Raw genomic sequence first — 12370 nt, 5'->3', positions numbered from 1 at the left:
GAAAATTCTATGTTAGGTCAATGTGACACTGGCCTAGAGTTTTCAATTCCGAGATTGAAATGTCCTAAGTCACAATTTTAAATCTCTTCTCTAGCTCAGAGCTCGAAATAGACTCAGATTTCGTTTAGAGTCGAGTCGACTTGAGTCGACTTTTTCATACAAATCGAGTCGACTTTAAGCTCTGTTCTAGTATAAGGCTAGATTTTAAGAGGATTTGAGACCGAGTCTTGGAAAAAAAAACTCTGTTATCGTCACTGTTTCGGTCTTAAAAAATCATCGAAAGCGAGACTTTTGGAAATCCTTATAGATTTCATCGAATTCGACTTCCACCCTAGGTTACGCTAATCTGGAGTTGAATTTTCTAATTTTTTTATGCAGTGTGCTTTCCGATTAGTAGTTTCATCAATAATTGTATCACAAAACTTTTCAATATAATAGAAATTGTAGGAAAGCTAAAACCATTTTGTGAATAAAGCTCAACTAAATTCATTTCTAACTTAATGCTTAAAAGTCAAGTAACAATCATTAAATTAATATAAAATTTCTCCTAATCTCACAAAATCCCCCTCACTGTGCTCAACATTAATCACCAAAAGATCAGCGGACGCGCCGTACTTTTTAATTTGCATGTATTATTAATTATACTATTATGACAATTATCAAATTCAAAATTGTATAATGGTGAAATTTTAAGACCAGTCTTTTTTGGAATTATTTCGAATTTTGGATGTTCTGTGCTCTCATCACAATGATTGTACGTGAACGATGAATCATGAATGGGTGATTCAATTATGTTACTTAATGTCAATGGACGTTTCATTGATGCTCCATATTCTACATGATCGTTTGGTGTTACGAGACCTAATGGACGTGCTGTACTTGAAATGTTAATCTTTTTTGGTGGCAAAATTTTTTGAAAGTAGTCAAGGCGCTTGGAATTTAGAGGCGAATATTTTGTTGGTTTATAAAAATCGTTAATAAAACTTATTGGATTATTGTTAGCATCACTATCATTATTTGAATGATCGATATCTTGATCAGTGCTTTTACTATCCATATGATTATTATTATCATCATAATTCTCATCCGCAAGCTCTAATGTTGATGATGTTGATAGATTCTTATCTTCAAGTTCCTCCCAATATTTCTCGAAATCAATATTAAAGTCATCCAGTTCTAGATCAGTAGAGTCAGACTCAGTATCATCATACTTATTTGGTGGCTTTACTTCCAACATTGCTTTTGATGGCTTTAAATTGTGACCATGTGTAGTCGTCTTTCCTTCATGAAATAAATCCTCAAATGACTTTTGATAATCATCCGTAAATTCATCACTATATTTATTAAGTTTATCGAATTTATTACGTATAAGCACCTTTGAACGTTCCCGACGAAATAAATCATCCAAATCACGATCATAGACACGTCTTCGTCGATGAAATTGATCTGGAAATTTCTGTGCGCAACACATTGATGAGAAATATGGATTATGATGTGAGCGTGGATGTCTCGAACTTGGTCGTGCTGGTTGACATGGAAATTCTTGAAATGAGAATCCATCATTAAAGATGAAATCGTCATCATCGAATGTCTCAACATCATCCAGAAAGGTCTCACGCGGTGGCATATTACGTCTCGAATCACCTCGATCTCGATAATTGCTGTTCTTATTCCTTAAATCCCATTCATTTATAATATGTGATGTATTGATGTTATTGTTATTAATAATGTTATTATTGATTGAAATATTCTGACTATTATTGACATTTTTCACCAGGCATGTCTCACTAAAGCAACCTTCTCGATCACATATTCGCATAACAAATGGCTCGGCACTGTGCGGTTGATTTGATGACGCTTGGGGTCCAAAATATCCTGAACTATGTCGTTGTGCTTCCATCATTCGTTTATAACGTTGATACTCTATCAAGTCCATGTCACACTGCTGTTGTGTCAAGTTTGTTCGATTTGGTCTAGATTTAAAAATTATTGTGTTAAAATTTATTTAATTTTTGTGACTGCTGTCAATTTAGTGCTAAACTAACAGACTTGTCTATAGATATTAATGACATTGCTCTAATAATCTACATATTGAAAGCATTGACTTACCCAGTGAATGATTGAGATTTCGGTACACTTCGTGACCGTGCATCAATTATCGTCCTCTCGCGTTGTCGTTCAGCAAAACTACAGCTATGCGATTTTGGATAATTGCGATGTCGTTCAAAACACTGTTGCTGGTCCATATCAAATACATCATCCTCAAATGATGAATATCCATGAAGCTTTGTATTTGCCGTATTGCTAATGTTAATATTGATATTATTCGTTCGATTATTGCCATTAAAGTCATAGTGATGAAAACTATTTCTGTTCTGATTATATCGATTACTACTTCTCGTATTGTAATGCGAAAATGATGCAGATGTCGTCAATGGTCTTTTGATAATACCACTATCGCAGTCTGAATCGTCCATTGATTGATTTGTATAAATATTCTCCGTATACCAATTTGGATGGAGTGAGATTTTTGGTCGTCGTTGTGCTGTTTGTGAGCGTTCACGTTCTCGATGGTGATGATGATGATGATGACGCGATGATGATTTGTGGGATGTTGCTGATGTAGTTTGTTGCGGGTTGCGGGGCTTTAAGGGTGGCGGTTGTATTGTCTCTTGGTGATTATATTTTACTAAGACGGCCTGCCGTTCTTCCTTCTTTGGTGGAGGTGGCTGAACATGTTGTATTTTCTCTTCTTTTTTCGGTTGAGGAAGCTGCTGTTGTTGTTGTTGTAACTGTTGCTGCTGCTTCTGTTCACTTTTCGCTGGTGTTTTTCTCTTTCCAGTTTTTGTATTAATATTCAATGCTTCCAATTTTCTTGCTCTCTGTTCCTCCCATCGTCGAAAACTATCATCTGTTACTTTTTTGGCCGTATTACCTTTTAATTGTGATGTTAATTTAGCTAAATCTAATTTTGCAGGTGGATGCTGGGGAGTTTTACTACCGGCACTACTCGTTGCGGCGGCTGCTGCTAGTTGACAAAAACTAAAACTACTAGATTTTTTCATCATTGTTGTGGTCGATAATGTTGATGTTGCTGGTTTATTTATAGACTTAAATGTTAATCCCATACCCCTCTTATCACGATCCCTATCAAGTTTTTGGTCTTCCGGTTGTCAGACTTCTTGAAGATATTTTCCAGGGCATATGCCTTGTCGACCTTCTGCTGATCGTACCATCACCATGCCATTCACCTCATCTCCGGTCTACATTATTGTGGGCGAGAAAAAAAAGGTTAAATTTAGTCATAATATTTCGATGAAGAAGAACTAGAATGAATGATGTTGAATATGAATATGAATGAACTCGAGTATAATCGTACAGCTTTATAAATATTAGCATTGTGTTCGTTTATGTTTGGAATTTAAATAAGACTTTTAACATGGTTTTTGAAAGGAAAGTCAGCAAATGAATCTTAACCATGGTTTGATGAGTGAAATACCCTTTTACATTGTTCTGGTTTTGGATTTCTTAGTAAGAACTGAGTTCTGAGTATATACAAACCAGAATTAGTGAGATTCATGGAAGAGAATATCTCAACGGTTACTTTGTATTCAAACTTTGTATCAAAGCGACTAAAATTAGTTGATTTACCCTTTTATGGTTGTTGGTCCCCTCAATTGAAATATTTAGTTTGTTTTCAATCTTCAGTCAGTAAAGAACATATTTTCGTCTAGTTCTTATATCTTGTAAGGTAGTTCTAAGTTCCTTCATTTAAAGGCTCCAGGAGTCATTTCAACATTCACTAACTATACAGATTAAAATTAAAGTATTTTATGGGTTGAAAATTTAAGATCAAATTCAAAATAATCCAGATTGGAATGTCCAATTTATTAAAACAGAACCTGCCCAATTCATTGTTATTCAATATCATCCATTGGAAATAGAGTCAAACAGCAAAGAAGAACAATAAAGTCTGAAACTTAATTTTCCGCATAAATTTCTTCATGAGAACTGTTGTTTTGGGTAAACAAAATATAAAGCATAGAACCTAACAGGATAGAAACATTGAGCGCCTGTATTCATAGAAATGGCAGTGAATCATGGATTAAGTTCTTCATGTTGCGTTGTCATTTATGTTGTAGGTGTGCAACAAGTGTCTTATGAAATTTTATTTCCTTCTTTTCTCAAATGGATGACGATGCTATGCGGAATGAAGGGGATGAAAAAAAAAATACTTGGGGCTCTTGTATAAACAACTTTTGTGTCGCATTGTTTTCCTTTCTTTGTCTCTTCTTTTTCCTCCTCATCATGTTAGATGTTTTCCTACCCTTTACTTCAAACTTTTTGTTTTTTTGACTGTCATCTCGTTTCTTTGTTCTCAAATTCAACAATTTTAAGGTTTAAATGTTATTTTATGCTCTATTTTTGAAATTTTCTGTTGATTCATTTAAAAACCTAAAAATTTATTTCAGGTCAACATTTTCTCTGTCCACAATCAAATAGACAAGCCATTAAGTTTCGTGTGATACTAGCTTATATTCCAAAATTGGTGGATTTGATCCATCTCCCGATCGGCACAAATTGAAATGTTGCCACCACGGCGACGAGTCGGTCGTATGCTTAAAGCCAAGTGGCTGCCACTTGGCGAAAACAACCGGATTTGCCAAGTGGCAGCCACTTGGCTTTAAGTATACGACCGACTCGTCGCCGTGGTGGCAACATTTCAATATGTGCCGATCGGGTCTGTTACTTGTTTACCCAAAAGCACAAATCGGTGTGTCGCTAAAAAATCCGATCCAGATCTACGTGACTCTGGCTTGGCTTGATGCAGAATTCTTGTTAAATTATGCCAGAATCACGTCAACTTGGAGCCGACCTCGGCTAATCGACAGAAATAATGAAAGGAATTCGTCAGAAATTCCATCCTGAATTGCAGACGCAAAAGCTTCTCCAAAAATAAAACTCAAATCTAGTAAAATATTTAAGGTACACATTCTCAGATTTATGCCTTAATTTTCATTATAATCTGATGCTTTGTTTACAATATTTTTGAAAAGGTATTACGTCTGCAGGATATGGAAATACCATTCATGACTTCCATAAAAGGATCACAGAAGAATGCAAATGTTTATGTCTGTCGAATTTCCTTTCGACTTACAAACATTTATGAATGAAAAAAAGTGAAATACCTAAGTTATTGAAATGCAAAATAAGTTACTCGCTTTAGGTTCTAAAAGACAGCAAAAAGCATGTAAAGAAACTCAATTTACATTCATAAAAATTGAATCTAAAGTATCAATGTCCATCCCTTCAGCTGAAATGTTTTACAAATGTATATAAAATAAATAGTAGGAAGGCATAAAATTCTGATGATTTTTTCATACATACAGGCACTCTTTTGTATGTATGTAATGTTATGAATGCAAAAGGATGCTTGAATCTTGGCTATAAACATAAATTTTCTTTCTATAAATGTAGCTTTGCTTTGATGCCAATAGAATTAAGGTATTATCTTATGAGATAACATACAAGATTTGATTTTCTTTTCTTCTTTAGTTCCATTCGTAGCTGAATTTTCTTGTTGTGTATTTCAGAGCTAGATTGACAGTTACAGATGAAAGTGTTCTTTTAAGACATAAATTGTGGATGGATAAAAAGAAATTGATATGATTGCAGAACGAATTAAAAGCTTAATGACTTTAAGAGACCGAGTGACATAAATGGAGATGGGTCTTCCATGTAGCTTTTAATGCTCCGATAAAGTTTTAGTCAGAAGGCTGTAAAATGGCTTCCAAGTTGCAATATTCATGTTCATTGCCACTAAAATCATCAAATGGATTCAATTCGTCCACAACAAGGAGGATAGTAGCCATACCATAGCCTTCTTCATTTGTGTCGCCGGACAGCTGAGACGGTCATTTCTAACCTCAAACCTGTTATTTTAATTACAAATTAATCTTAGTCGACTTGTAAATAAATTCCAAATTTGTGGCCAAATAATTCAGTCATTAGGTGTCAAATTATTCAAATTATTTTGTTGCCGAATGTTACGTTGAGGTCAACCAATATTATTTTGTGCTTTACAGACTGATTTTTTTCAAATATTTTAATTTATTTCTATGCTTACATTTTGTGCATTTTAAATACTTGACGATAGTTTATGTTTTGCATGCAGAGTACATTCATCTCTGCATATTTTTTAATAAAGCATATAATACCACAACATACAAAAAACATGCTTTCATAAAGATATGACATTACTGTATTTTGTAAGCAAGCTCTTTGTCTGTTAGAGATACTGAAAAACATAACTAACAGAAGTGAAAGACTCTTCATCATTTGATGAGAGCTTATGCTGCAATGTTGAGAGAATAATTTTTGAGAGACACGATAATGCATATGAGAATGATAATCAGTAGATTTATGCTGGCTTGGGACTTGATGTTTTTATACTTTTGTTAGAAATAGACAATCTAAAGTCAGTTACAGATACACTGAGAGATTTTTGAACTCTTATCTCCAAAATTTCTTTTTACTCATGAACTACTTTTATTATTTAATATCATAAAATAAATTTCTTCTTAAAAATGATTAGTTTATGTATGTTTAAAGGTCTGGAACATTCAATCCCGAGCGACACACGCGAAGAAGACTTTGTCTTGAAGTTGTAAACGTTCTACTAAAATTGACAGTAATATGGATGCTTCATGAAGGCGTTTTCCATTAGATGTAGATAAGAAGCCTTAGGTGAGCCTTAAAAGCAACTTAGAGGACCCTTCTTCATTTGTGTTGCTCGGGTAATGACCTTTAGAACTATGATTCTTAATTTACTGTAACTATTACTTAAGACTGCATCAGAACTTTTCCATAATTGGCTTAATCGTCAGCTGTGTAACATTGACATTGTATGGAGTACTTAAAACATACATAACACCTGCTGATATATCTTCAGGCTGGATATGAACTCTTTCTGTGAAAAATTTCTCCAAATCCTCAACACCAACAGTTTTAAAGACATCCGTTTTAACAGTTCCTGGACTTAAATTTGTTACTCTTATCTTTGAATCTCCATCTATAATCAGTTCTTGTCTAATGACCTCTGAAAAGGCAGATACTGCATATTTTGTTGGTGGATATACAGCTGTATAATTTGGGTATGGGATTATGTGACCCAAAATTGAGCTTATATTCACAATAAAGCCATAATCTTCTGATTTTTTCATTAACCGAACAGCTTCGCGAGTGCAATGAACTAAGTTTGTGAAATTCACATCTATCATCTTGTTTATAGACTCTGTGGCTTGATCACTAAAGTCAAAAACTCTCTCTCGTTGTCCTATTCCGGCATTGTTTATTAAAATATGAACAACTGTAAATTTCTCCTCAATCCATTTAAACGTTTCCTTTAATTCAGCATAATCGGAAATGTCACATTTTCGAGCATAGACTTTTCCTTCACAATGACTTAATTCTCTTGCCAAATCCTCGACTCTTTCACTTCTTCGTGCCAAGCCAATGACATTAATACCATTTGATGCTAAATCTTTCACAATTGCTGCACCAATTCCACTGGATGCGCCTGTAACAATTGCTGTTTTACCGCGCCACTTTTCCATTATTTCTATTTTTTCAGCTTTGTCTTATTGGAACGACCTCAAAAAGGGAACTGAACTGAAAGCAGTTATCAGCAATTTTATTGTTTAGACATGAGAATTAATTGGAAATTCTCTCTAATTTTTTGTGAGTTTTATTGTCAAATAAAGAGAACTAAAACTGACTAAAACAATTTAAAAAGTAAGGAAGTGGTTGAAGCTTTAAATTCAGAACTTTTTTATTTACGGTCAAAATTGCTTTTCAAAAAATGCGCTTTAATCTTACATAATTTTCTAACTTGTATAAATCACATAATCATAACCATTATGCTTCTAACTTCCGGTACAGAAAATATTTTCCTCAATATTTAGCTCCAACAGGTTTAATAATCATTTCTGTTACGTTCACATGATATGGTGTACCCAAAAGATAAGTAACAGCACCAGATATATCTTCGGGCTTTAAATGAGGTGTTAGTGTAAAGAAGGCTTCAGTATTTTCAATTCCACAATTCTCAAAAATCTCTGTCTGCACTACTCCGGGACTTAAATTTGTCATCCTAATTTTGTCATTGTTATTCACAATCAGTTCTTGACGTATAATTTCTGAAAATGCAGTCACTGCATGCTTTGTTGATGGATAAATGCTCAATTGATTAGGAAATGGAATTGAGTGGCCAGCAACTGAACTAACATTGACAATGAATCCATTATCATTTGATGCTTTCATTAGACGGAAAGCTTCTCGTGTGCAGTTAATGAGTGCCTTTAAATTTAGATCAATAATTTGATTTATTGCCGTAATTGTTTCCTCATTCGAGTCCAGAACATTTCCAACCATTCCTCTGCCTGCATTGTTTATTAAAATGTGAATGACTTTAAATTTCTCTTCTATCCATTTAAACGTTTCCTTCAATGCAGCATAATCGGAAATGTCACATTTCCTAGCGTAGATTTTCCCTTCATAATGACTTAATTCCCTTGCCAATTCCTCGACTTTATCACTCCTTCTAGCCAATCCAATGACATTAATTCCATTTGATGCTAAATCTTTCACAATTGCTGCACCGATTCCACTTGAAGCGCCTGTAACAACTGCAATTTTGCCGCGCCACTTTTCCATAACTGCTTATTTATTTTTGCAGACTTACTTCTGTCTACACGAACGTTTGCCAAGTAACTGAACGGATTTAGAAGAATTGTGAATGATAATGAAAGTAAAAGTTGCATTACAAGATAAAAAGAGAAATTTTTTTTTAGATTTATGTAACTATCGATTATTTACAGCTGGAATAGAGTTTGAGTACAGATGAATGCAGAGATTAAGTAGCTCAGAGTAATTTGTTGAGTATTTTATTAGCTGTTCATCAGAATAGCGCACAACGAGTTCGAAAGGGCACCGATGAGTAAACGTATTAAGGGTTGGAGGCAAGGTTGATCTAACGGCACCATGAATAGTTTTGTGCCGCTTGGGTTATGTGATTAAGTGATAGAGACCGTAATAAAGAAGAGAAATGCATACAAATAAAGGTACAAAACCTCTAGAGCGAGTTAGTTTAAGTCAAATAATTAATATGAGTAAGACGTCCAGGTAAGAAACTAGAAAAGTTACATGACGCAGAATTGCGATGAAAGATTGTCAGCTCCTAACAGACACACAGCATACTCTCGAGAGCTTGCCTTTTCTTACATATGTCAGGTGATCATGCTCGCTAGCGTTGCTCTTAGCTTATTCTACTCTTAAGAGCATGCTCGATGCCTGCTAGGTTACTTAAAGCGCAGACAGAGAATTTGAACCAACCAGTTGACAGAGCCAACTACAAAGTCAGTTAGGAACCATTTTGTTGTAACTTAATTCCCACTTAGATCATTATTACAGTAAGTAAGTAAGTAAGCAATTATTGTAAGTTTGAATTTAACATGTTATGTCTGTCTATATACCTCTATGTACACCAAGTTCTATTATTCCACATCACATTTTATAGCAAATTGACCCATTATTGATTTTTACTATCTGACTACCTTCTCAAATGTCAAATAATCACCATTACTTTACTATTTTCATTTTCTCCAAAGTCAATAACAACATATCTAATCAACATTATTGTCAGTCTACAATTTCAACTTGCTTGCCCTGTATAAATTCTATTTAACCATGACATTTGCTGACTTTCAGTTCCTTGTTATAATATCAAAAACCATCTCATCAGTTTTCACACAAATCCCACCTATTTTTTCCATTCATTTGACGTAAAAAGTCAATACAAATACAAGAATCGAACATCGTAGATGGAAATGTACAGTAAAGAATCCATGTCGATTTATTTTACTCACCTGAATGACAATTTGATCCCTTAATAAAGTCAACTCGCCTCGTTCACCATCCGAAACTTGTAGATTGTGTGTTACCTGTAATGCTTTCTCTCCAGCTGCTAACTTTGTACAGTATTTTGATGGAAAATATCCAATTCGCCCGAGACATTTTCCTTTCCACCAATCGGGATCAGATTTGTCAATGACTGTAACCTGTGAATGAATAATGGATGGATTAGGAATGTAAATAGAAAGATTTTCATGGTTGAGACTTGAAGTCTGCTTGGGAATTGATTTAAAATTTTATGAGAATTCTTCCTGAATAGCTAGTGTCGGTTATTCGTTCCAAATCAGCAACCTTGACACTGATATTGCTATTCGGACTGTTTCTAATTGCAATGACCTATTAATGTATTGCATGACTTCAATGTCCCACATATCTTACCTTGTATCCCGCTTTCAAATCCAATTCATCTTGATGTCTCGATTTAAAATTGTAAAGTACAACATACAAGTTCGTTGGCAGTAAACGTTGTGGTTTCTAATTTCATTTAACAGTAAATGATGGATAGTCAGTTCATTTTTAAAAGGAATAAAGAGAGAAAAATAAGAAAAATTCTTTGTTAAAACTTGATACCAATAAAATTAAATTGAAAACAATTAGATTATATCGGAACAAGTTTCCAGTTTTCATGATATTGAATTTCTGTATGTACTTGTTAAATTTTATTGGATCTTTGGTGTACAGGAAATGAAATTTTTAAAGAAAATTGACTTTTAAAGGATTATTGGAATTGAAAGTTCATGATCCAAAGCTTGAATTTCATATGGAGTCGAATCAAGTCGCCTTCTTGATAATGATTCACGTAGTTCATAGCGGAACTTCAGAAAACCCAATTTTACCAGGATTCTGGATTAACATTACTGAAGCACGTAATATTTGACAATTTGAGTTTAAGCCACCAGGAGAAGCACTTGATTATTCACTAGATCATTCAATGTGAAAAGGTTTAGATAGACTGGACATGCAATTAAAAGATCTGTAGATGTTTCCTTAAATAAGGCTTCAAAAAATAAATTTGTAGATGGGAGCTATTATTAAAAACAATATAGCTCTTGATTAATCCAGCGACAGAAACTGCATCAAATCTCATCTAATTGAAATAATCCCGAATTGACAACTGGACATCCTGTCTGGACCGATCCGTAAAATTAGTCATTAATCGACCTTATGTCTAGTTAATAACTAAACATTATGTCAAGTTACCCTTGCGGGAACGGATCTCAGAAATGATCTGGACATCCCTCGAATTAAATTCGTAATGTTCAAGTCAGGATAAACTTAATATTATAATTATGCATTCACTGGATCAATGATTATGTTTAAAATTCCACATAAAATTAAAGAATTCCCAATTCACAAATAGATATTTTCTACCCAATTCGACATTACTTCCTGCATTGTCCACATTATCATAATGTTCTGGAAGTTTATAAAATAACAAATTTCATGAAGACAGCAGTTAAAAGTATCCAATATCATGACAACGGAAGTAATATAATTGTTATTATCAAAACTAGCTCTATTAGCAATACAGGAACAAAAGAGAGACAAACAGTAACAAAAATGTAATAAAAACAAATGTCAATGATAAAAATTGTATTGTAATATTAGCTGCAAATTCTACAAAAGCTAATGTGAGTAAAAAGATTGAAAAACTGAGAGAAAAAAGAGGATTAAATTGTGCAGAATTCGTTAACTCAAGCGAGAGTAAACTTCAGGAAATTAGGAAGCGATAGCGTGCATTGAAACTGATTGTTGTTATCGAAAACCCATCAGGAAATTAAAATATTTTGTCAAATTTTTATCAAATTGGAAATAAGTTTGAAACTTTTTTTTTTTGAGAATTTTGCATTGAAAAGCTTTCGCAGGGCACCTGAATTTGTCTTACGGGAGATGGACACGGAGATGTACTGGCCGATGATAAGCTCTTTTCTACCTCATCTGGTAAATCCACAGAACCGGTTTTGAGGCCGCGTGTGGCATAAAGCAATTTCCTCTGATTTCCGGGACTCGATGGAGCTGTAAAAAATGCAGAGGAACTAAAAGTTAATTAATTCATTAATAATTCAAGATTAGCTCTTACAGTGCAGTCGACTGTTATTTCTGCTGTTGTTTCTACTATTATTTGACGGCGGTGTGCTATGCTCTAAATGACCACCTGATCCTCCATGATGATATTGTGCTGATACAGTCGGTGGATATCTTCTACCTCGTCCATGCAGCTCCGATGATTCAGGTGAATCTAAACTCAATGACTTCATCCGAAGATTAAGTTTCTGTCGTCTCGGTGAATGAGGTGCTGCTTTATTAGAGGAAGAGAAAAATGTCTATTAACGCTTTGTGCTTGATAATTCCATACAAAAAATTTGCTGTTGTTAGAACTTGCGATTTTTTTTTTGTG

General features: G+C 34.1%; 3 protein-coding genes across 3 annotated transcripts in view; all 3 read right to left on the bottom strand.

Moving 5' to 3' along the window:
• Positions 1-372: 372 nt before the first annotated feature.
• The window catches only part of Stacl (SH3 and cysteine-rich domain-containing protein), a 173764-nt gene continuing 161766 nt past the window's right edge, over positions 373-12370 (bottom strand). The window contains 6 exon segments of the mRNA XM_070641878.1: positions 373-1973; positions 2110-3263; positions 9927-10118; positions 10351-10446; positions 11858-11988; positions 12053-12268. Of these exon segments, the coding sequence (XP_070497979.1) occupies positions 587-1973; positions 2110-3263; positions 9927-10118; positions 10351-10446; positions 11858-11988; positions 12053-12268 (3176 nt within the window). The 3' untranslated portion in view covers positions 373-586.
• On the bottom strand, positions 6839-7649 carry LOC139091737 (farnesol dehydrogenase-like). Its single transcript, XM_070641900.1, has one exon. It carries the CDS (start codon positions 7614-7616, stop codon positions 6855-6857), a length of 762 nt encoding a protein of 253 aa, XP_070498001.1. The 5' UTR covers positions 7617-7649; the 3' UTR covers positions 6839-6854.
• Positions 7954-8715, bottom strand: LOC139091683 (farnesol dehydrogenase-like). The gene has a single exon (XM_070641833.1). It carries the CDS (start codon positions 8713-8715, stop codon positions 7954-7956), a length of 762 nt encoding a protein of 253 aa, XP_070497934.1.

The sequence above is a fragment of the Chironomus tepperi genome, unplaced genomic scaffold (assembly GCF_022539635.2).
Source record: "Chironomus tepperi strain 1889 unplaced genomic scaffold, CSIRO-AGI_Ctep_v1 contig_260, whole genome shotgun sequence".
Classification (NCBI taxonomy): Eukaryota; Metazoa; Arthropoda; class Insecta; order Diptera; family Chironomidae; genus Chironomus; species Chironomus tepperi.
The sequence above is the reverse complement of the archived record's forward strand: the minus strand, read 5'-3'. Positions and strand labels throughout refer to the sequence as shown.

What these genes read in the sequence shown, in the direction of transcription:
- LOC139091683 (XM_070641833.1), bottom strand. Translation starts at nt 8,715, where the DNA reads ATGGAAAAGTGGCGCGGCAAAATTGCAGTTGTTACAGGCGCTTCAAGT.
- LOC139091737 (XM_070641900.1), bottom strand. Translation starts at nt 7,616, where the DNA reads ATGGAAAAGTGGCGCGGTAAAACAGCAATTGTTACAGGCGCATCCAGT.